This window comes from Jatropha curcas, chromosome 5, assembly GCF_041381405.1.
Source record: "Jatropha curcas cultivar XTBG-Jc1 chromosome 5, XTBG_Jcur_1.0, whole genome shotgun sequence".
In the NCBI taxonomy this organism is placed as follows: Eukaryota; Viridiplantae; Streptophyta; class Magnoliopsida; order Malpighiales; family Euphorbiaceae; genus Jatropha; species Jatropha curcas.
Genome location: NC_143155.1, coordinates 29,438,351 through 29,461,856, shown reverse-complemented (window position 1 = coordinate 29,461,856; position 23,506 = coordinate 29,438,351). Strand labels below are relative to the sequence as shown.

The 23,506-nt window shown below is 35.4% G+C and overlaps 5 protein-coding genes and 1 non-coding gene across 10 annotated transcripts; 2 read left to right on the top strand and 4 right to left on the bottom strand.

Moving 5' to 3' along the window:
- The first annotated feature begins 797 nt into the window (after window positions 1-797).
- LOC105643068 (phospholipase D beta 2) lies at window positions 798-7,827 on the top strand. The gene is made up of 10 exons (XM_012228113.4): window positions 798-2,956; window positions 3,639-3,755; window positions 3,970-4,164; window positions 4,645-4,893; window positions 5,485-5,553; window positions 5,662-5,809; window positions 6,113-6,261; window positions 6,476-6,652; window positions 7,014-7,211; window positions 7,379-7,827. The coding sequence occupies exons 1-10, from the start codon at window positions 1,163-1,165 to the stop codon at window positions 7,670-7,672; spliced, it is 3,390 nt and encodes a 1,129-aa protein (XP_012083503.1). The 5' UTR covers window positions 798-1,162; the 3' UTR covers window positions 7,673-7,827.
- A 175-nt stretch (window positions 7,828-8,002) lies between these two features.
- MEE50 (ARM repeat superfamily protein) lies at window positions 8,003-10,213 on the bottom strand. The gene is made up of 3 exons (XM_012228114.4): window positions 10,071-10,213; window positions 9,255-9,943; window positions 8,003-9,139 (listed from the first exon to the last, which is right to left on the bottom strand). The coding sequence occupies exons 2-3, from the start codon at window positions 9,871-9,873 to the stop codon at window positions 8,265-8,267; spliced, it is 1,494 nt and encodes a 497-aa protein (XP_012083504.1). The 5' UTR covers window positions 9,874-9,943; window positions 10,071-10,213; the 3' UTR covers window positions 8,003-8,264.
- On the top strand, window positions 10,211-11,570 carry LOC105643067 (ubiquitin-related modifier 1 homolog 2). The gene is made up of 4 exons (XM_012228112.2): window positions 10,211-10,329; window positions 10,739-10,814; window positions 10,902-10,984; window positions 11,263-11,570. The coding sequence occupies exons 1-4, from the start codon at window positions 10,307-10,309 to the stop codon at window positions 11,378-11,380; spliced, it is 300 nt and encodes a 99-aa protein (XP_012083502.1). The 5' UTR covers window positions 10,211-10,306; the 3' UTR covers window positions 11,381-11,570.
- A 586-nt stretch (window positions 11,571-12,156) lies between these two features.
- Window positions 12,157-12,237, bottom strand: TRNAL-AAG (transfer RNA leucine (anticodon AAG)). Its single transcript has one exon. It is a non-coding gene; the product is annotated as a tRNA-Leu (tRNA).
- A 538-nt stretch (window positions 12,238-12,775) lies between these two features.
- On the bottom strand, window positions 12,776-17,493 carry LOC105643066 (P-loop containing nucleoside triphosphate hydrolases superfamily protein). Its single transcript, XM_012228110.4, has 7 exons — window positions 17,123-17,493; window positions 16,470-16,594; window positions 15,696-15,846; window positions 15,212-15,322; window positions 13,749-13,887; window positions 13,544-13,659; window positions 12,776-13,289 (listed from the first exon to the last, which is right to left on the bottom strand). Exons 1-7 carry the CDS (start codon window positions 17,384-17,386, stop codon window positions 13,113-13,115), a joined length of 1,083 nt encoding a protein of 360 aa, XP_012083500.1. The 5' UTR covers window positions 17,387-17,493; the 3' UTR covers window positions 12,776-13,112.
- A 617-nt stretch (window positions 17,494-18,110) lies between these two features.
- Window positions 18,111-23,282, bottom strand: LOC105643065 (SPX domain-containing membrane protein At4g22990). 5 transcript variants are annotated; one of them, XM_020682936.3, is made up of 12 exons: window positions 23,191-23,282; window positions 22,526-22,665; window positions 22,050-22,124; window positions 21,795-21,915; window positions 21,317-21,628; window positions 21,102-21,206; window positions 20,183-20,637; window positions 19,756-20,054; window positions 19,194-19,378; window positions 18,892-19,082; window positions 18,604-18,737; window positions 18,111-18,506 (listed from the first exon to the last, which is right to left on the bottom strand). In XM_020682936.3, exons 3-12 carry the CDS (start codon window positions 22,100-22,102, stop codon window positions 18,268-18,270), a joined length of 2,094 nt encoding a protein of 697 aa, XP_020538595.1. In that variant the 5' UTR covers window positions 22,103-22,124; window positions 22,526-22,665; window positions 23,191-23,282; the 3' UTR covers window positions 18,111-18,267. The 5 variants fall into 5 exon arrangements, with proteins under 5 accessions (XP_020538595.1, XP_020538594.1, XP_020538597.1 ...); XM_020682935.2 differs by having other exon boundaries at window positions 23,195-23,282; XM_020682938.3 differs by lacking the exon at window positions 22,526-22,665 and having other exon boundaries at window positions 23,195-23,249.
- Between the last annotated feature and the right edge of the window lie 224 nt (window positions 23,283-23,506).

The window sequence follows — 23,506 nt, the reverse complement described above, 5'->3', positions numbered from 1 at the left end:
CATCCTCCTACATAAGATATAATCAAGTCAACATTTTTTTTTTCATCTGATTTTTGTTCAAAAGTATAAAAATGGTCTGAAATAATCTCTACACTCAAATTAATTTGTGTGTTTTATTCAATTGCCCAATAATATATCATGCCATTTTTTTTTTTTTTTTTTGAGAGGACCTGTGATATTGATAGTTAATGAATTTTTATCTCTTTAAATGAATATATTTTACTTGGTAGACATAAGAAATTCACCTTCTAATAAGAGTTTTTAAATAATTTTATACACCACCAGATCTCAGTGGGTTGGGTATCATTTTTTTTTTTTTAAAGTGAGATTGAAAGTTGTGTACTAGAGATATATGTCTGATTAATTGAAAAGAATTGCAGAGATAAATTTGAAAGAATTATCCACAAATATGGAAATTAATGACTTTAGGTGGATTCTGATATTGTCCAATCCAATAATGTTTAGAAAAAAAAAAATTTATAGTATGTTTTTAATAATTGCAGTAAGGTATATAGTTAGATCAGTTTATAACCTAAGATTGAGTTTTTTTAATGTGATTACTTTCCTGATTTAAGTTGTATATTTAAAATTATATTAATTTGTCATTATTAATATAATAATTTAGGAGAGTTTCTTTTAACTATATTTGTTTTTATAAATTTGATGATTAAAAAAAATTATCTTATTAAATCCACAGTGTGGTTTCGGTCCCTTTGATCTCAACGAATGAAAAAAAAAAAAAAGATTTCTTCGAATATATATATTATAATTAAGTAGGGAAATATAATCCGGTGGATCGGTCACACGCTTGTTAACACGACTAAGATTTACGCGAACACACCTCACCAAGAACAGACGGCACAAAGGTGTTTTGTTTTCTTTCTTCTGTTTTGAAGATTCCAAGAACTGCCATTTGACCTTTCCTATATCACCCAGTTATTAAATCTCTCAAGGTAAATCCGTTTACTTTCTGGCTCTTTTAAAAACTTAGATACTTTCTTCTTCCTCCGTTGTTTTTGTTCTTGGAATTGTTTAAGACGAAGAAAAAGATTGTCTTTTTGATATTTTTCTGCGTCCATTTTGGTTATGACTTTTGCACTCTCTTTCATTTGATTTCCATTATAAACAAACACAGGATTGTTATTTTTTATTTAATTTTTAAATGGAGAATTATGGGTCTTCATCTTCTTACCCTTATAATAATCCCTACCCATACCCTTACCAGCATCCTCCCCCTCCTGCTGCAAATCATCCATACCCACCTCCTCCTAATTCAGATTCATATTATCCCCATCCTCAGCCATCATACCCGTATCCATATTCTCCTTACACGCATCCGCCACCTGCATACCCATCACCAACGCCACCTGCATACACATCACCAACGCCACCTGCATACGCATCACCGTCACCATCGCCACCACATCAGCCACATTCAACAAGCCATTCAGGCCCTTTAGACTATTATCACCACTATTCTTCGCCTGCGCCTGTTCCTTATTCATATCCATACCCACCATCTCCAATATCACATGGTTCGCCTTCACCAGCCCTTCAACAACATCACGGTGATTTCAATTACAGTTCATCTCAGTACCCTTATCAACAACCTCCATCAGTTCATGATGACACCCCACAAGGATCATCCTCCTTGTCCACTCATCAAAGACATGATAGTTTCCCTACTTTGGGAACTGTATCATCATCGAATCATGATAATCATAATGATACCACCAATTCTCACTCTTCCTCGGTATACCCACCTTTGGATGATCTGTTGAGTAATATGCATTTGAATGATAATGATCGCCCTTCTGCTCCTGCTTCCCCACCGACACCATCAGTGCCACCAGTCCTCGATTCCCCTGTTAGTCGTAGCAGTTCCAGTTTTGGTCATGATAGACAAAATTTCTATGGTTATCCTAATGACTCCTTTTCAAGTAATTATGAAGGGCCTTACTTGGGCCGGATTGATTCTTCTGGTAATTATTCTGCTCCTCTTTATACCCACTCAAACTCCATTAATGATTCACATCATAGCCAGAGTACACAGATTGTGCCTTGGCAGAATAATAAAGGGTCTTTAAGAGTTTTGCTTTTACATGGGAATTTGGATATATGGGTTTATGATGCCAAGGACCTTCCAAACATGGACATGTTTCACAAGACAATAGGTGATATGTTCAATAAATTACCAGGAAGTATAGGCAACAAGATCGAAGGGCAAATGAGCCGCAAGATTACTAGTGATCCTTATGTTTCCATTTCCGTAGCTGGTGCTGTGATCGGGAGAACCTTTGTGATTAGCAACAATGAAAATCCTGTTTGGACACAACATTTTTACGTTCCTGTTGCACATCATGCTGCTGAAGTGCATTTTCTTGTTAAAGACAGTGATGTTTTGGGTTCACAGTTGATGGGAGTTGTGGCCATTCCAGTTGAACAGATATATTCGGGGGCTAAAGTTGAGGGAACTTACCCTATTTTGAATAACAGTGGAAAACCATGTAAACATGGAGCTGTATTGAGAATTTCAATACAGTACACCCCAATGGAGAAACTGAGCAATTACCATAAAGGTGTTGGTGCAGGTCCTGATTATCATGGTGTTCCAGGCACGTATTTTCCTCTTAGGAAAGGTGGAACAGTGACTCTTTATCAAGATGCCCATGTTCCAGATGATTGTCTTCCAAGCCTGAAACTGGATCATGGGTTGTCTTATGAGCATGGGAAGTGTTGGCATGACATCTTTGATGCAATACGCCATGCCAGGCGTTTAGTTTACATTACAGGGTGGTCAGTTTGGCACAAAGTTAGACTGATTCGAGATGATGCTAATCCATCATCAGAAGTCACATTGGGGGATCTGCTAAGATCCAAGTCGCAGGAAGGAGTAAGAGTGCTGCTTCTTGTTTGGGATGATCCTACTTCAAGAAGTATTCTGGGATATAAAACAGTAAGATTCTTTTATGTATATAATTACACAGTTCCTGTTATATGCTTTTATAGTATACAGCAATCTGTGCTTGGAAGTATTACTGTTCTTATCATTTCTTGCAATGTGGAACCTGCATAGTTTAGTTCCAATGCAATAAATCTGCAGTTATGGTTTCTGGATCTCAAGAAAAGTGAGTGTTGGTTGTTTTTGATTATTTATTGTCTTGATAAATCTGTTTGCTACCATGCATCTGGTGTATTCTATGTTTTTATGCCGGCTTCATCCCCTCTCTCTCTCTCTCTCTCTCTCTCTCTCTCTCTCTATATATATATATATATATTTGATTCATAGGAGGCCCAATGGGCCAGAAGAACATTTCAAGCTACAAAGTAGAGGGTCATCCTCTCCTTTGAATAATATTCACCAAATTGCCGATTGTGGTAGAGAGGACTTGAACTCGAGACCTCTTACTACCCACATCTTTTAGAGGACATGAGAAGACCTCTCTGTATTTTGAAGTGCTTCATATGGAATCTTGGGTGGAGCTCAACAATTTGTATCTCTTGTTAATTGTTGATTTCTTCTTTCTAATGTTGTATCCTCAGGAAACTTTTTCCCAAGTTATTTTGCCTATTATTTTGCGCTGAAAATTTGAAATGAATAATATATTTTTTACTAAAACTTTTAAAAACTAATGCAGGATGGAATTATGGCAACCCATGATGAGGAAACACGCCGTTTTTTTAAACATTCATCAGTACAAGTTCTTCTTTGTCCTCGCATTGCTGGAAAGAAACACAGCTGGGTCAAGCAAAGGGTTAGTTTTTTTTTTACTGAATGTTTGAATTTTCTTTTTCTTAACCTCTTGTGAAGGTCATTTTGCTATAGGAAAGTGAAATAACAGGCACTCCATCGATCAATATTATTGAAAAGCTTTTGTTTTTCAATTAAGCAAGTTTTAATCTTTATCAAGATTTTGATGAAGAAACTGAAAACTCTTAGTAAATTTCCTCTTATTGATTTAATTTCAGGAAGTTGGAACTATATATACTCACCATCAGAAAACGGTGATTGTAGATGCTGATGCCGGCAATAATAGAAGAAAAATCTTAGCTTTTGTTGGTGGACTTGATTTATGTGATGGACGATACGATACTCCACATCACCCTATATTTAGGACACTGCAAACGGTGCACAAAGATGACTATCACAACCCTACTTTCACGGTAAACTCTTAAATTTAATATGCAATTATGATTAAGTAAATTTTCTAGATTGCAGATGATATCCCATGGTGCGTGCTACATTGTCTTTTATCCATGGAACTAGCGAAAGAATAAACCAAAAGTTAGAATTGTAGACACTCAAGGATAAAGGTTTTAGGTTAAGCTGAAGTAAGACAAAAGATCTACTGTTTTTTTTAGTGAGGATATAGCTATGAACAGAGCAAAATGGAAAGAAATGATTCATATAGCCTATCCCAACTAGCTTGGGATTAAAGGCTTAGTTGTTGAGTCGCGTGATTTAAGTATGTGTGATTTAAATATATTGTTCAGTGCAGATATATCATTTAACGTGTAATAATAATGTAATGAGGGGAAATTCAGGGATTATCTCTCTAGAGTATCAATACAAGTTGATTTTTATTTTTTGATAAGGAAATCACTTTTTTTCTCTACTAATAATGTAATCGTTTACATAAACAGGGTAATGTTTCCGGTTGTCCAAGGGAACCATGGCATGATCTGCATTGTAGAATTGATGGGCCAGCAGCATATGATGTTCTAACCAATTTTGAGGAGCGGTGGTTTAAAGCCGCAAAACCCCACGGGATTAAAAAGCTAAAAATGTCATATGATGATGCACTACTTCGGATTGAAAGAATTCCAGACATTATAGGAGTTTTTGATGCTCCTTCTGTTGGTGACAACGATCCTGAAGTTTGGCATTGTCAGGTAGAACCGACCCAACTAATTTACTAGCTGAGACATGCATTTTTTCCCTTAGACCCTACTCAACCCGAACCCATGGTAAGCCCAAATTTAATGGATGGCATGGGTTTATTTGTTTAAAGCCCAAACCTAGCTTGGCCCGGCCCGATATATATAAATTAATGGAATTATGTAAAATGCTAAAGTTGAGACTCTAATTTTTTTCATTTTTTAAGAAATTAAAATTAAGTGATCATATGAACGATGAATCTGAAAAAATTATAATTAAAGATTAAGTTTAAAGAATTATTTCTAATATAATTGAAATATTAGAAACGCTGCCTGGATTTAAAATTTTTCATGGCTTGGGCTTAGACAAAAGAGTAGCCCTGCATGGTTGGGTCAGGTCAAGTTTGGGCTTGAATATAAAAAATTAGAAGGGATATACCCTAGCCCAAACCTGGCTTGGCCTGCAGTGTGATTAGTTCTTTTGTCAGGTAATTTGTCTAAACCTTGGCTGGATGATCAAGGATTGAGGCAGGATGCAGTTGGTTCTGTTTTTAGGTTAGAATTTTGTTTTGGCCTTAACAGATTTTTTGGCCTTTTTGAATGCAGATTTTTCGTTCAATAGATTCCAATTCTGTTAGAGGCTTCCCAAAGGATCCACGAGAAGCTACAAGCAAGGTAAGAGAATATTTGTTGATTGATTTTGTCTTGTTTTTGTTTTGACCCTTCTATGCACAAACGTTTTCTCATGCTTGTGGGCAGTGATTGGTTATTCTGTTGTTGCAGAGCCTGGTATGCGGGAAGAATGTCCTTATTGACATGAGCATACATACAGCCTACGTGAAGGCCATTCGTGCTGCCCAGCACTTTATTTATATAGAGAACCAGTATTTCATTGGTTCCTCATACAACTGGAGTTCATATAAAGATTTAGGTGAGGAAAATCATTTTTTGACTTTAGGAATCATTTAATTCACCTCTATGGAAGTTGCATCACATTTAGAATATTCGAGCCACTCTTATGATTTCATGAGGTGAAATTTTTTACTTGGTTTCCAATTACTTTTACATGTTGCTTAATCCATGTAAGTGACCAGTGTTACAGTACTTGTGCCTCTATCATTTCACTTCTGGTCAGAGTAGTATGTTCTTGCTCTTCTTGGTTGATACAGCTAAACCAAATTTTGTGTAAAGAGCTTTTTTTCTTTTTTAATTTCATTATCATGCTATGTTGCAGGTGCTAATAATTTAATTCCAATGGAAATTGCTTTGAAGATTGCTGATAAGATCAGAGCAAATGAGAGATTTGCTGCTTACATTGTCATTCCAATGTGGCCAGAGGGTGTTCCAACAGGTGCTGCTACACAAAGGATTCTATTTTGGCAGGTGAGGGCAACTACTGAACTGCCAATAGGAACCTATCTTCTACTACTAGAATTGATGTTGTTGCTATAACTATAATCTACAGTAGGTCTAATTTGCAAATAGAAGCTTTTCTTTTGAGCAAAGATGATGACAATGAAATCATTGTGTAATGCTGAGACATGCATCTCCCTACTGCTGTATTTTGCTAATCTGGGAAGTTTATGAATTGCTACAGAATAAAACCATGCAAATGATGTATGAGACCATCTATAAAGCTCTGGAGGAGGTTGGACTTGAGAATGTATACACGCCTCAGGATTATTTGAACTTCTTCTGCCTTGGTAATCGCGAGTTCACTGACACATATGAAACTTCAGCTGTGTCAAGCCCTACTGCTGCAAACACTCCTCAGGTATGTTCATTCTTGAAGCCTACATTTTCTTTGGGCTGTTGATTTTGTATACGCTTGCTCTACCAATGTGAGAAACTGCCTAATGCATGTAGGAGTCCTGTCAATTCCAGTTATGCCATAAAATTTTTGATTTGGTTGCCTTTATAAATGAATTGATTTTCAGTTGTGGAAATATGATAGAATTAGCTGGTGATTTTGGCAGATTATACTTTATTTCCCTAATTGTTTCTGTATGTGTAGGTCAAATTATTGGCATGCGCAGAAACTATCTAATTTTCCTAGATTATAGTTTGTCAATGGCTGTTCTGTTCTTTGGTCACTGCAATACTTGTGAATGACTGCTATGGTGTGATATTTCCAGGCACTTAGTCGGAAAACCCGCCGATTCATGATTTATGTCCATTCAAAAGGGATGATAGTTGATGATGAGTATGTGATCTTGGGATCTGCAAACATAAACCAGCGTTCAATGGAGGGCACAAGAGACACTGAAATTGCAATGGGAGCATATCAGCCTCATCATACTTGGGCCAGAAAACAATCCAATCCATATGGACAGGTAGCTTCAGTTGGAAAATATTTTCATTTTGCGGTTTTAGGATTTAGCAGAAGATGTCATCTTATCTTAGCACATGTTTAAACTAATTTTCATTGGCATGTGAGATGCTATAATTCGTTGGATTTTGTAACTAACTAGCTGTTTATTTGCAAATATGAACCTTGTAGATATATGGGTATAGGATGGCACTATGGGCAGAGCATGTTGGAGCTATTGAAGACTGTTTCACACAACCAGAGAGTCTTGATTGTGTTAGAAGAATTAGAACGCTGGGGGAGATGAACTGGAGACAATTTGCTGCTGACGATGTCACCGAGATGAGAGGACACTTGCTAAAATATCCCGTTGAAGTTGATAGGAAGGGCAAGGTGAGGCCTATTCCTGGATGTGAAAATTTCCCTGATGTAGGTGGAAATATAGTGGGTTCATTTCTTGCCATTCAAGAGAATCTGACCATCTAAGAAAAAAAAAAAAAAAAAAGTAGGATTGCTTTCTGTTAGATCTATTATTAAAATGCTAAATGCTAACTCTTATTCATTTATGTTTAAATACGGTTCTTTGTATATTTGTATAGACACAATAACGAGATAAATCATTGAGGGTTTTGCTACTATAATTTTTGGGAATTGCCGATTATATAATAATAACGAGATGATGTCCGTGATTACCTATTTTCTCGTGGAATATTCATATAAATTTCTTGAAAATTACATTATGATGCTAACACATCTGTTTACTGCAACCCCTTTTCTATTTACCCAATTTTACTCTAAATAGACCGAAATGGAAACTTCGATAAACCATTTACCCAATTTTACTCGTACTATACCAGAATGGAAACTTTAGTTGAGGTCTCATGAAACAGTTCTCATCCTAATTCAAAACAAATGGAGCGTTTAATAAATAAAATATCAAAGTTTCAGACGCCTCCACTTCTAGAGTTCCCTTGCTCATTAAGCTAAAGAGAATCCCAATCTTCTGTACCGCCACTAAAAAAGACATTTCTGACTGTGTTCAGCGATGACCATCCATTGTCAAGCTTTTCCATCTTTATTAAACATTTACAAGCTTTGCCCGTCGAGTTTTTGGATCTACCTCCACTCTTAGACCAAGTCCAGCAAACTCGGGCATATCAACAGATCCTTGAAGCTCCAATTCAGCCACTGCTTGTTGATTTTCCGCATTCCCTTCCAGTAAGTTCCTCACGGACCATATTGCCCATTCCCTTAAAAATGGGTTATCTACATCTGTGACACATTGTTGTAGCATTAGAAGAATTCCATTCTTCCTCCTAATCTCATCCTGGACATTCTTTCTTTGAAATGCACAGTTGCCAATAACTGCAACAATGTCTCTCCGAAATCCTCTGTAAGGGCAAGGTTTAGAGGAATTTGAAGAAGCTAGTTCTTGATTCTTATTCTGTCTCATGGCTTTCTTGATAAGTTCAGGAGGCCCAAGGCTTGCCAGTGCGGATAAAAGCAATTCAAGAAGGTCGTCTGACAAAAGAGTATTGGTGACATCAACTGAATCATCATCGAGTCCAGCCTTACTGATCTGGGCAGATATGTCTCTTAGAATGGTCAATGAGTAGCCAAGAACATCAATCCTCGCAGATCCTGTTGGAAGACCAGATTTACCTCCTGAGACAGTAGAGTCCATGAACACAATAGATCTCTTAAATATTCCAAAAATAAACATTGCAAAATCAACAGTAACAGTTATCTCCTCCAGTCTTTCATTCAAGATCTCCGATACAATGCCCAAAAGATAAGCTTGCTCTGTCGAAAAATGATCGCTAATCGAACTAATATCTTCACTATTTTCATAATCAGCAACACAATATAATCTGGAGAACAGTTGAGGAAAGTGAACTTCCTCCAGACAGATTCTTGAGAGAAGCATCTTCAACCAATGTTCTCCAAAACCAACTGGAGAAATAAAAATACAACAAACAACCAAATATGCAACATAAATGGTACGCAATAAAAGCTGAAAAGGGGAAAAAATCCACAAAAACAACTATAATAAAAACGCAAAACATACCAACAGATGCAGTCCTCACGATTTCGGTCAAAATAGGCATCCCCTGATTTCCCCAAAGCTCTGGAACCAGACTAGGGTTTCCATCACAACAAGCATAAATAATCATACAAAGAGGATCCAAAGTACTCCGATTTTGGAGTTTTGCAAGTGCAACAAGTTCATCAGGAAAGATAGAATGCCAAATAGATAGCTGATGTTCTTCTCCAGCCAAAGCAACATTGGCCAAAAGCTGCAATCCCATTCGAATTATCCCATAATCTGGCTCAGAAACAACCATTGCAGACCTCAAAACAATTGAAACGATACAAGGTCCATTCATTGCAATGAAAAGGTTCTGATTGATGACTTCTCCAGCACAGAGATTTCTGAGGAGTTTCAAAGCGAGGGTGAGGTATTGATTCCCGGAAGAGTAAGGTTTAGATTGGAGAAGCTGAAGGACAGCAGGAAGAATATCCATAGAAGCAAGGTGTGCACGGCCATCATCAATTCTAGAAGTTTCTATGAGAATTTCTAAGCCCTCTTTAAGTTTAGAAGATTTTGAAGCCCTAAGCAATGGCTGAAGGAGATCTTCAGGCAAAGATTGGTCCACCACTGAAACATCATCCATTAATCGACCCATCTAACGAAAGAGAAAATTTCAACAAAGTTCAAATCTTGGAACAAGTGTCACTCTCCCTATGACAACCAATCTGCGCAAGAAAAGTAGAAAAAAAAAAATGCAAAATGCAAATCAATCATCAAACATCAGAAACCCTAATAGCGTAAACTTTACAGAGAAAAGAGAGGGAAAGAAAAAGGGAACGAGACGAAACGTACCTGGCGCGGTTCTGACAGAAGAAAACAAGAACAGGTTAGTCCGGTTTGTATCTGAAAAGAGGAAGAAAAGAATCTTTTACCGACCCGGCCCAACATTGTAAATTTAAGCGTACTAAAACGGCGTCGTGTTTGACTGACAGAAACAGGACAGCTCATACTCCTCTCCTAAAGGGAATTGCTTCCATGTTCTCTCCTTCATCGGTCTAGGGTTTTGAACTTGAACAGAAATATTGAACATGCAACTTACTCTTGAATTCGGGTAAATTTTGTTCCTTTCTCATTTTTTTCTGAAAAATATTGCTAATCTTTTCTGGAATTATTCCATGTTTCTTAATTCATTAGTCTTTATTTTCATTACTTTGAAAGAGATGAACTTTCTGGTCTGTGAATTATTGCTATTTTTATGCTGTTTTCCTGAGGTTTTCTATTGAATTGATAGGTTCAATCAATATACCATTTATGGAATTGAAAACTTTGGGATTCCATTGAGGATTATTTCAAAGGAATTATGTCTTCCTTTTCACCTTCTTTAGTTGAGGGTTCCAAGTTTTGTCATTTTAATAGCATGAATTTGATCTATTGAATGCTAATAGATCATAGGGTTGCCCTTTTGTTAGTTCTCATTGTATTTGATTTATATTTAAGCACTTCACTGAAATTGATTGCAGTGGGGGGCTAGAGCTTCTGTGTAATTCAGTGAAGATTCACAATGTCAACGTTGAATCCAAAAATGGAGCAGAAAAGGTAAACTATGTTTTAGGGAAAGAAAAAAATAAGCCATTTTGGCGTTAGCTAATGTCTTCTGGAATATAATTAGTATCTGTTTTGCAGTTAACCATGAAAGATTTACTCGCCTGGGTACGCACCAATTTGATCAAGGAGAGGCCAGAAATGTTCATGAAAGGGGATTCTGTGTAAGTTTAAGCCTTCTTATGTTCAAAGACTGTGCATGAATGTACTTCATCCTAATCGAGGCAATAGTTAGTCCTAAATAGAATGCAAAAGTATGATTTTTATACTCTATGCCTTTTTAAATTATAGTCATATGGCAGTGGAAGAGGGGATATTTGGATATTGTTTTAGTTGCGAGTGAGAAATTGCCAGAAGATTTAAACAATTGTTGAAAGAATTGATTAATTTATATTGATTGCTTTTAGTTAATTATTGAGTCAGCTCTTGATTTGTTGCGCAGGAGACCTGGCGTTCTGGTTCTTGTGAATGATTGTGATTGGGAGCTTAGCGGCCAGCTTGAAACCACACTGGAAGAGAAGGATGTGATCGTTTTTATTTCAACCTTGCACGGTGGATAGTTTAGTCGATTGCTGCAGCTTTCAAATTATAAGCAATTGTAGCTTGGTTTGTCAATTTCTTTACTAAAAGAGGTTATGAAAGCGTGTATTAAGGCATACAGGAATGGTTTGAGATTTTTGGTGGTTCTCATGAACTTTTCCTTTTTCCTCATCAGCATCATGAATATATGCTTGATTTCCATCTGTTGTACTTTTTTCCCCGCATAATTGTTTTGATTTTTTTGACGGAGTTTCAATGAAAAGATAAAAGCTTTGTTGGCTTACAGTGGTTAACCTCCTAAGAGCAGTTGCTCATAGAACCACTGTGAAGTCTAATAAATAAGAGAGTCAATTAGTGCTATTTACTGGTACCCAAGTGTGATTGTGTTATAAATTGGAGTTCGTGGCATGACGGAATTGCTTAGCCAACCCGTAAGTGATTTGAAGAAAGAAAGCATCAAAGCTTAGAATCCCCCGGTGGTGGTGGGGTAGTGGCCCTGGCTCTGGGTCTCTTTGCCAATGTACCTGAAGATTAGAGTTTAGACCCTGTCAAGCTGTTCTTACTAGAGAGAGAAATTAAATGTACAAGTAAATATTTAATTAGAAAATTTAAAACCACGCTTTGATTAGGGGATTAAATATATGAAATTAAGCATTACATTTTAATGAGAATGGTTTGAGTGGATGAATTTGGAGAGAGAGTAAAATGTTGAGACTAACTCGCCGTCTCAACTGCTGACATTAAAATCTAGAGAATGAGAATGAATGTATTAGTTAGTGAAAAAGAAAAAAAGAAGTGTTGAGAGTGGGATTTGAACCCACGCCCTTTCGGACCAGAACCTTAATCTGGCGCCTTAGACCAACTCGGCCATCTCAACCGTTGATACTAATTTTTGTAAATATTAATATTAAACTCTAATAAAACAAATCGGCAAGAACGACCAAGAAGAACCCTATCATCAACCAATGGGCCAGGAGAGATTTCCAGTCATCAAATCGCAGCAACCATTTCGCTCTTCCTAACATAAACATCATTACAAAATATTTTTTTTGTAGCAAAGGCATATGAATCTTAATTGTATATTCTTTTGGAGCAACACGTTCGATGATTACCATCATGATTTACACAAATAATATAAATAGTATAGGAAAAGATTTTTTTTTTTAGAAAAAAAAGACTTAATCCTGTTCGACAACTCAACTAGAAAATGCAACATGCACGTTGAACAGTATAGTGCAATATCACCACCTGGAGGCTTTTGCTCGACAGCCCCATTTCCTTCAAATGAAAGTAATATTATGTACTCAGAGCATAGTTTGTAAGACTCTCATCAAGATCAACTACTCAGAATGCAGCCATGACGCATTCATATACAAGGAAATGCAGTCACTGGCTTCGTTGAAACCAGAGGGGCATAAGGAAAAAGGATTTTCTATTCTGAATATTGTTCGACGTCAATGACAATAACCCATTCATGGTCTAAAATGGTAAAGAAAATAAGCACCTACAGATACTCGATATGGCCGTGTAATCCATTCTTTGACGGCAAAAATTTCCACTTATTGTGAAGTGAAAGGTACAAAAGAAATTCATGAAAAAATTAATTAGAACAAAAAAAATCAATATTAAATAAATCTACCCAGGACATCATTCAATAGTGAAATGAAGGATCCACTTTTCCTGGCAACTGAAGTCAGCAGATGCCATATTGCCATTTAATCGTGATCTCAGATAAAATGTGTCCACAGACCATTAGGCAATTTGCTTTCCTTTTTGGAGTTTCTCCAGTTCTGCTTCAGCATCCGTCAACTGTTCCTTCAGTGTAGCTATCCTTCTTTCCAGTTCTTCCACCGTGCCTTTACTGGTGCAAGGCTGATAAGGCGCCTTGAAGTGAGTTGAGAAAGCTTTCAGAGCTTCAACCCCAGTAACCTATCATCAAAAGAAGCAAGAAGCCAAACAAAATGCATCAACTTTCTTTGGAACACCAAGAGAAACAAGTATAATGAAGTGTATACTGCAGGAAAAATTAGGATGTGTAGATCACAAGGCAGAGAAAATAATCAAAGAATATTGCATACAAATAGCAATCAACAATGACCTTATCTTAAATGTGCTTATTTAGCTTCTGAATCACATATAAAATAAGATAAAATTCTATTAAGATATGCCAGTATGTAGTTCACCTCTTCTGGCAGCAATGGCAACTTGGTGATATGAAAGTCATCATACAACATGTAGAACTGATCAAGATACTTTTGCTGCATCCGCATCCTTGCTTTGAGCAATTTGGATTCCACGTCTACAACAATTAATGGTTAATGTCTTTAGTATCTTGTTTAAGTGAGAGTAAAGTGCAAAATAAGTGTATGATGAAAACAGCAAATGCACCTTCATCATTATAAAGTACTTGGTTAATGATAATATTGTGTGTATCTATCTCAAATTTGGTAAGTTCCTGCACCAGTCTCTCTGTTTCATAGAGAGAGAGGAATTCCGGAATACAAACACAGACAAAAGTTGTCAAATCCTGACAAGAAAGAAACACAACAACATTAGAGGAAAATAAAATGCAGCAAGATTAGAAAGAATTCAAACCAATTCCAAAAACTGAAATCTTCAACAGGAAATTAAATTTGCCAGCTAAATCATAAAAGTTTAATTGAGAATGCAAGGCATCAGAAAATTTCAGGACCTTTCATACTGGAGCTTTTCAAACTTGATAGTCATAAAAACAACTATGATTCTTGAACCAGTAAACCACTGCTTGGAGATGATATTTCTCATCAGGGAAGGGAATCATAATGAAGGTGATTAATTTTTCATTCACTTGTGTAGAAAAAACTTATGTGACAAGAGTTGCAGCTCCTTGCCATCCTGTCGACTAAATTCTAATGAAAGACCTGCCTACTTTGCCTTCCTTCTCCCATTTAAAAAGAAGGAAAGATGAAAGAGACAAGGAAAATATTCTAGCTTTCATCAATTTCGAACCTTGTAGGCATTAATCCTGAGCTCTTTGTGGAATTCATTTATTATAATGAGTTGCTACTATCATTGCTTCATGAACTTCTAGCATTCCTTGCCTATTTAAGTATTACAGTCAGTGTCATCAGAATCTTGGATTTGAATTGAATCGTAGGGTTCAATTCAATTTTCATGCGGAACGATTCGAATCTTATGGGTGAACTGGAATTGAGCATGAATCTTATGATTTGACTCGATTCTCATGCCCAATGATTCTCATATCCAACAAAGCAGCTGGAAAAGTCAATGTACAGGAAGAAGAGAAAGACGATAGAGTTATATTAGCAGATGAAGATGGTGAAGGGCTTGAATTTGGAAATAGTAATGAATGAATATGAATTTTGATAAAAAAAAGTTAATTGCTTGAAAGTTTTACTTTTTTTTGTATTAAAATTTTAAAAGTTTGATATTCTGAATTTTGCAACTAAACAAGTTATTAGTTCTCTTTTATTTTGTGTTTAGTACGTGATATGGTATCGAAATTTATATACATACATTATTTGCAATTAAATTTTCAATATCTTTTGGTAAAATTAATGAGATATATATATCCATAAATGTATATTATTGTTTTTAATTAATTTTGAAAAGTTATACTAAATCTTACGATTTGATTCTCGAGTCGATTCTCGATTTGATAACTATAATTACAGTTCAAATGTCTTCTCTAAATTCTGGCACAAGACGATTCAAAGCTCTAAATTACTGGCTTTGAATATTCAAGATAAACTCCAGAGTAAATAAATGATCTAAGCATAAAAGTTTGTTACCAAGAAACAAGCAATAAACAATTTAAAAAAAAAAAAAATCACATCAAAGGAAGATCTTACTGGGTCTTTGAATTGCCTATTGACTTGTTCAATCACATCTTTCATGCCCTCAAGCCTTCCCAAAAGGGCATCTTCACCAAATTCATCATCAATACCAAAGAGGCGGGTCATCTGCCATAAATAGTGCCAATACTTATCAAATATATTTTCACGTGAGAAATGGTCAGTGCTTACAGAAAATAAATAACACGAAGGAGATCTTAATTTTAAATTTATGTTTCTTATGATATCAAGAGTTAAAATGGTATGAGCTTTCACATTCATTCTTCTAAATTAGTAGATAGCTGATCCAATGGATGACAGCAGATAAGAACATCCGAGTCTAGAGAATATATGGGCAATTAATGGTTTGCCCATCTAATGGTTCGAATGCAATTGCACCACAAAACCAAGTCTTTCTGTATTCAATTCTTCAATTGGGACTTTCAACAATAGAAATCCACCAGACAGATTATAAGGGAAAAAATAATACTTAAGGATGTACCTGACTTAATAAGCCGCCAAATTTATTTTTCAAAGACATCATTTTTTGAAGCCCCTTCTCTAAAGTTGATGGGAATTGTAATAGTCGAAGTGTATGACCAGTTGGAGCTGTATCAAATACAATGACAGAATAATCCATTGTTTGCACCAACCTGCAGGAAAATTATTATGCATGAATTATTGTTAAAAAAAATAATAAATAATAAATAAAAAAAAAAACTCAGACAGCATCATATCAAGCAAAGTCTACAAAGAAAGCAATCAGCAGGCATCTCTCAGCAAGGAATTATGAAAAGAGCGAAATATATAAGTGACAATTACACAGAAAAATGTCCCACCTAAATTGTAGGAAGCATTTATTTGCATTCAATGTTGATCTACCGTTATATTTTGGACGATGTTTATTAGGATTTAATGAATGATTGTAATTTGGCTCTTAGAACCAGGATCTGCAACTGAACAAAATAAAATACACTATCTTCAAAAATTGCCTGGGCAAAGATTATGATAAACAAATAAATAAAACCCCCAGACATGTATGCCATACAACACTAGCAATATAAGTGAAATTAAATCCTTTGCAACTTAGCGCGCGCCATTAATTACCACGATTATGATTAATCTATTGGAATACTGACGAGCATGAAAGGATAATCCTCATGCTAGTAGATCATTATATCAAAAAGGAGGAAACATGTAAAAATCCAACACAAACAAAATATATTTTCCATTTAGAGTAGCAACAAAATCAAGTTAAGGGAATCATAGTTCTCACTTCAACATTTCTGCAAAGCTCATAGCCTCGTCAATTCCAGGAATTGCATTTGCTAGTTCAGAAAACACACTGTCCATTCCATCATTCACGCCTATTTCCTCATTTTCAACATTAGGATCAACTTCCTGTAAAGGATTACAATCAAACAACGGGAAGAAGCATAAGCAAAAAACGTAAAGCTCTCCAGAATAATAAAGAACGAAGAAAATCCAATCTCTTCAGGAATAGCAATCATGAATACGAGTATTAAAAAACAAAAATCACCAACTGAGGACAACGAGGTTTTGAGATAAGGAAGGAAAAGGGAAAAAAGAATTAAAGAGAACGTAACAGCTCCCTGAACAATAAAAAAATGTCCCAGTACAACAAACACAAGAATAAGGCTAGAAATCCAATCTATTGAGGAACAAATCAAGGACACAAAAATTAACAAATCATCTATGAAGAAAGGCTAAATTATTCGCAGATGATTAGCCAAAAAGCAGTTAATTTGTAAATTCATAAAACAGCAACAAATTGTCCACGAATCAACCATAAAGAAACTGGATTCATTACCTGGGCATCCCTCAACGCATCCTTAATACCCCAAATTCTAATATAAAGCAACAGAAAAAACCAAAACCAAAAAGAAAATTAGGAAAATAAAAGCGTACCATAGCATATAGATTGGTGAAGCCATTAACCAAAGTCGGGGTCTTGGTGAATCGCTGTTGAAACGCATCGCTAAGATTGTGAGCTGGGTCAGTGGATATGATCAAAACAGAGGATCTGACACTCGCCAGAAGGATTGACAGAATCGAACTGCATGTCGTTTTCCCCACACCGCCTTTGCCTCCGACGAACACCCACTTGAGGGTATCTTGTTCTAGTATATTCCGCACGGATCCATCTGGAATCTCCTGATCGTCTGATGCCATTATTGTTTATTTCTCTCTCTCTGTTTTTGGTTCTCTCTTCAGCTCCTTTAAGTTGGAAACAGAGAGCAAATCCAACTCGATGATGTAGCGGTACCGGCTAGAGAATTTTGTCCAGCTTATTTAGGCTGGCGCATGATAAGCCGGAAACTGCTAATGTGCGCTTATAGAGTTTAAATTTAATAATGGTTTTAAAATTTTTTTTTTACTATCAAATCAGTTAGTTTATATTTAATTAGGGCCCAACGGGCCTCTCATTGGCCCTCTAACTTATGCCTTGAAAGTCAATTAACACGACACGACTTTCCTTTTCTTTTAAGAATAATTAAGATTAATTTCTTCTGTCCTAAATGTATCATTAGTATATCATATGGTACAAGTTAATAAAATTTTAATTTATAACACTACAAAATACACTCCATATTAATTTATATAATAAATCTTATAAAATTTAATCACCAAAATATGATACGAAAATGACGTATAAGATTGAAAAAATGTTACCCTTAATCACGTGTTGTTTTTCATCATTTTCCCCGTCATTAAGATCTATAAATTCATATATTTTTTATATTATAAAATTGAAATTTAAGCACATCAATATGCCCTATAGATAAGTTTTGGAACAACGAATGAAATTAAATTGATGAATTAAGTTCCTAATATTTTGAGTTTGATTAATTAGGTTCAATTGCAAATGTTCAAATTGACCACTAGAATAATCAAATTTTAAACAAATAATTAAGAAAATTTTAATAACATCATCATTTGCAGTAGATTAGCAGTGAGAAATATTAAAAGCTTGGAGAATACATAGAACTACATAAGAAAGTTAACATTTTGCTGTACAAGATACGTATACATTCGGAGAGAATGGAAAGGAATCAGTAGAGAGAGTTGTAGGTGAAGCAGGTGGCAACAATGGAGGAAATACAAATGAAAAGTGACGGAAGCAGAGTAGCATTCAAGAGCCTACTTTCACTCATGTACCCAGTAAGTGTTATTGTTCCATCTGCAATTACTCGAGCCAAAGTTCCAGCTTCTGTTGAAAGCAATCCTCCATTATATGTTCCTCGAGAAAGCCTCGATGACATGACCCGAGATAGGAGTGATAAGTTGACACCTGGATTGATCAAGCCATTAAGATTCTGAAATTATAAAGGACTTCTTCTTCTTCTTTTTTTTTTTTTTTTGTCATATTTTCACTGATAGAAAATTACCTTCAAGAACTTCAGCTGATACGAATGTGATCAGGGCTGAACCCACATATTGAAGCACAGAATAAGGAATAAAAATATTGAAACTTAATAGTATACCAATGCACACCATAATTTCAGATGCCAGTAGAACTTGCCTGCAAACAGATTTTTCAAAATATGAATAATCAGGATGAAAGTAAAATGAATATGAATTGTGTATTAGTGATGAAACTATGATTTGTTCTAATTACTGCCTAAGAAGTAAACAAGTAAGAAGCCGAGTTTCTTTGCAAATTATTGAATTTTTACCTCTCCTCAAATTTGTTGCTGACATAACTTCCAACAAAAACATTTACAGGAAGAACTGTTAGTCCAAGACATGCAAGAAAAGTGGCTACGCTTCTGGTTGACCAGATGAAGTAATATCCAGTGATAACACTTGATTCAGCAAGTAATATCTCCATTGCATATTTGAGCATAAAATAAATGAATAGTTGCACCTGGTAAGTAATAGCATGATTCAAGTGAAGATTGTGTTAAAGACGCATAATACTTTAGCTCAGAAGGAATAACCAGATATTATTCATAAGCAATAGACTAAGATCTATCACCTTCACAGATGGTGTGAGTAACCGATATGCTGATACAATTGAAGTGACAGGTTTATGACTTCCCTCAGAATCATCATCGTTATCCTCAAATTCTTGGTCTATATCTTCATCTTGATTCTCAGATGCTGATTTTAAAAGCAATGGCTGAGTACAACCAATCTCTACTCTCCGATCAGTTACAGGCCCTGCAAAAAGAACGTCTAATCCTCAAGAAAATGTCATGGCTGCAAAAGTAAATTGTTACTAGCAAAATTACTAGTCTGCATAAATAATTGAGAAAACTCAATAGGTCCTAATATCCATCAGTTTTGCCTATCTCATCACCTATTTTTCTGGGGGAAAAACTTTGTTACAATATCCTTATGCCATGAGGTCTACCTGCTCGAGTGGACTCGCTTGTGACTATGAAAACAGAACACTAAGATGACTTTGAATTGATTTCTACAACCATAGTTTGATTGGTAACCATGTGCTAAATCCAAAAGTGGAAAGGAAAATCAGAACAAGTATGAAAAGAACAGCTCATACAAAATTTAGAAAAAGCTCAATAATTTTGACAAACCAGAATTAGCTTGCTGTGGCACAAGTACTTTATTCTCATAAGAAGGTTCTCTAAAGGAAATCCACAGCCACAATAAATATGCAAGCCATAAAAACGCCATCACCCAGCCAGGTAAAGTGTCCTCATTAAACGTAAGCTTGTAGATCTTAAATTCAGTTTGAAATAAGCAAGCAAGAGCTGGACCACATGCCATTCCAAGTGCACTTGCACTAACAAAACCTGCAGAAGCCTGCATTCGCAATTTGGATGGTACACAATCACTGATGTAACGCCTGTTAACGGCTCTTGCAGAGCCTAACCTGAAATATCAATCAGAAAACCTCATCAATTGATATAAGTAAAAACAAGAAAAAAAACCTTTTTCAAAACATTAAGACACATTAACATTTTCTACTCGAGTAATGAGAGAACCAATTAAATCACTCACCCACAGAAAAGTCGACCAATTAGAAGGAGTGCTATGGAATTAAGATCATAAGCCAGTGCATATAAGGTGTTCCCCACCAGAAGAACTATGCTACTAAACAAAAGAGGTCTCAAATATGACCTATTTGACCATGCGCTAAAATATATTGAAGAGAACACCTGTGCAACAGCCATCGAACCAATAACGACACCACAAACAGTTGCTGCAGCTCCAAGGCTTAAGGAGTAGTTGTCAGCTGTTGGGACAATAATATATGTGTTGACCATGTAAAGAAATGTGTTTACCAAGTTCAGGATAAGTGACATAAAATGATAATTCTGCTCAATGAAACTATCTTGAGATGGACTTGGTAACTCCTCTTGTATGATGAATGCATGCTTTCCCAAGTACTCAAGGAAATTTGTTGAGTTTGATAGCTTATTTACAGCTGCTTTAATAGAATCAACGATAGGATCCTGCAGAATTATTCATCAAATGGCCATTACACGTATGTGAAGTAACTCTGAATTGATGAAATCACAGATGTCACTACATGCTTCAGTTTGATCATTTATTCTATCTTTTTCCATGTGTAAATACGGTGCAAGATTACAAATCAAGGAATTAAAAAATTTTTTGTTATCTAAAAGTTATGTTAGAAGGATATATAACAACTTATATCAAAGAAATTATGATAGTTTATTTCATTCTTCATAAATTGTAGTGCAAATAATGTGATGCCAGGCAAGCGTTTAAGATTTCTTTTTATGTAAATGTCTCTTTAGCGTTTTTGTATGACAGAGAAAAAAAAATGACACTTGATGCTCCTGGTAAATATAACCTGAAACACACCACAAGTGCTTAGGAAACTAAAATGTCAAGAAAGAATAAAAGAGGGCAATACTACTGTATATAATTTTCAATAGATATGAGGAAAAACCAGGTGGCATAATAAAGGCTGATCATATATTGACACGTAGTTTTCCTCATGGTCTTGAAGATCTGCAAGATTGCGAGATATGGCTCCAACAACAGCCCCAATACCCTGCATACCCAAACAACATGACTGAGCACAAACTACCACTAAATAACATGACAAGCAACATAAAATCCCAGTGAGTTGACTAACTGATTTCATTTAGCCATATTAATTACCACATGCTTGAACACCTGTCGCAACTGGGAATAAGGATGGTTTGCGCGAGTTTTGACATAGTAGTCTGTGAATCTATAGCCAAAGCGCTTATCAAATTTCTTAAGAATCTTTCGCAAGCCAGTAGCATTTAACTCAACAAAGAAGAGGAGCTTTAGGAGATCCTGTCCAACTGCTCTGTATTCTTCTCGTAGTTCAGAAATTCGATATCCATCTGATTGCTGCAAAAGAGTATCATGCTGTTCTCGAAGCCTTAATAATCTGCTTGCCAGTAGTCCTTGTTGTTGTATCAGAAACAAGACAATCTTTTCAATCTGAAATTGTAAAAAAGAAAAAAAAAAAAAAGCAGAGGAAAATGAAATTCTTTTCTCACCAGCATAAGTACATGCCACCTTTCAGTACGAATAAATAGTTCCACTTCCCATCATTCATATATAAAAATTGCGTATCATAATGTTATTCATGAATAGTTTTACAAACCTGACCATCCAACATTGTTGAGAAGTCCTTGAGAACATATTGTTGATCTTCGGCTCCAACTTCAATTTGCTGTGCATACCGGTTGACTTTCTTCTTCAGTAGCTTATAGTTAATATAGAATCTGAAAAAGAATCAGAAGTGTTGAATAAACATTGTAATTAGTCATATAGATTGTTTTAAAGCACTCAATTGCAGGCAAAGTAATTATTTATATAAGTTAAAAACCAATAACTCAAATTTGTTGTTGAAACATACTCTCTCCATTCTTGGATTTGATTTTCTTTCAATTTCTTCCCGAATGCAACCATCTCTAAGGATAAAGCCAATGCACTGAAAATAAATTATAACAAACACTTAATAAGAAACTGAGAAAAAAAAGCACACAGTTGACACTATATTCGGTTATCTGGTTACAGGTCACATCTTATATGCAAACAGCAATATGTGCGTTTTGTCACATTTATTTTTCCTGTTTTCATTTCTTTTCCCTGTTCGCCAATGAGTGCCACTTAATCAGATATTTACTACAACTTTTCAGCTGTTAACCTGCTGTTATGATTCTTGAAAAAAAAGAAAAACGTGTCACTTGATCAGAGATATATGCTACAATACAAATGATTTCTGCTCTAAAAAAAAAAACCCAAAAATAATAAACCAAGAGAATACTGTAGAACCTAATCAAACCCAGTTACCCAAAAATTAAAATACCTAAAAGGACAACAGAACATTACCAAATTGAAGGCTTCAGCTTTACATGCTATATACAACTGGGCTTGGGAAATATTGGAGAGAGGACAAGAAACAAACAGGTATATGCAGCGGTGAAAATTTTGTTGCGATGCTCAGCTCTGTATACTTGAATTCAAGAACACTGGCCAGGTAAAAAACGGAAAGTCATCAAGAAAGCCAATGGAATTGAAGGAAACGGAATCAAATGAGATGCGAGGTTAGAGAAGGAAGGGATAGAAAATCGCGCGAAATTTGTAATATTGTTGGGAGGCAAGCCAACAATTTACGAGGAACGGGTATACAGGTCACGTGACTTTCTGCCTTTATCTGTGCCACGTACCCGTTCCATCTCTACCTCTTCTTTTTCATTTTCTTTTTCTAGTTTAATTTAATAGATTGAGACATTCATATAATAATAATAATAATAATAATAATAATAATAATAATAATAATAATAATAATAATAATAGTAAATTAAAATAAAGATTGTATCCCTGTCAAGATGAGCACCAATTTCCTTTTTTAGTTTATAAGTTCATATAGCTTATAATTTTAGTCTTTAATAATATTTAAAATGTACAAATTAAATAAAGCCATATTCATATATTAAAATAAATTAATTATATCTAATTAATTAAGCAAATGAGGATTAATTCACAAGACTTACTTACAGGTGACTAAGCCTGCTGCTGAGCTTACTGAATGAAGATTACATATAAACACTTCAGTCCACAATCAATGGACCATCTGCATTCTGCTCCGCTGCAAATATATATATATATATATATATAAATATATATATATAAGTAATAACCTAAGCTAAGATCCATGTGCATGAGAAAAACAAAAGAGACGACCGAGGAAAAAAACACGTGTCAACCGTCCTTGCAATCTTGTCTCTTTGAATAAATGAAAGGCCAAAAAAAAAAAAGAAAGTTCATGTCCTAATCATATGTGATGACAATAATCACACAACTTTAATT

Coding starts and splice junctions, on each gene's coding strand:
- LOC105643066 (XM_012228110.4), bottom strand. CDS start 17,386: ATGGCATCAGACGATCAGGAGATTCCAGATGGATCCGTGCGGAATATA. Junction 13,888..15,211: donor ATAGGCAATTCAAAGACCCA/GTAAGATCTTCC, acceptor CTTTCTTGTCAG/GATTTGACAACTTTTGTCTG. Junction 13,660..13,748: donor AGTACTTTATAATGATGAAG/GTGCATTTGCTG, acceptor TAATTGTTGTAG/ACGTGGAATCCAAATTGCTC.
- LOC105643067 (XM_012228112.2), top strand. CDS start 10,307: ATGCAACTTACTCTTGAATTCGG. Junction 10,330..10,738: donor CAACTTACTCTTGAATTCGG/GTAAATTTTGTT, acceptor AATTGATTGCAG/TGGGGGGCTAGAGCTTCTGT. Junction 10,815..10,901: donor CCAAAAATGGAGCAGAAAAG/GTAAACTATGTT, acceptor TCTGTTTTGCAG/TTAACCATGAAAGATTTACT.
- LOC105643065 (XM_020682936.3), bottom strand. CDS start 22,102: ATGGTTGCATTCGGGAAGAAATTGAAAGAAAATCAAATCCAAGAATGG. Junction 21,629..21,794: donor CAACAATGTTGGATGGTCAG/GTTTGTAAAACT, acceptor TTACAATTTCAG/ATTGAAAAGATTGTCTTGTT. Junction 21,207..21,316: donor GACAGGTGTTCAAGCATGTG/GTAATTAATATG, acceptor TTGGGTATGCAG/GGTATTGGGGCTGTTGTTGG.
- LOC105643068 (XM_012228113.4), top strand. CDS start 1,163: ATGGAGAATTATGGGTCTTCATCTTCTTACCCTTATAATAATCCCTAC. Junction 4,894..5,484: donor CTGAAGTTTGGCATTGTCAG/GTAGAACCGACC, acceptor TTTTGAATGCAG/ATTTTTCGTTCAATAGATTC. Junction 6,653..7,013: donor CTGCTGCAAACACTCCTCAG/GTATGTTCATTC, acceptor TGATATTTCCAG/GCACTTAGTCGGAAAACCCG.
- MEE50 (XM_012228114.4), bottom strand. CDS start 9,873: ATGGGTCGATTAATGGATGATGTTTCAGTGGTGGACCAATCTTTGCCT. Junction 9,140..9,254: donor CGTGAGGACTGCATCTGTTG/GTATGTTTTGCG, acceptor TTATTTCTCCAG/TTGGTTTTGGAGAACATTGG.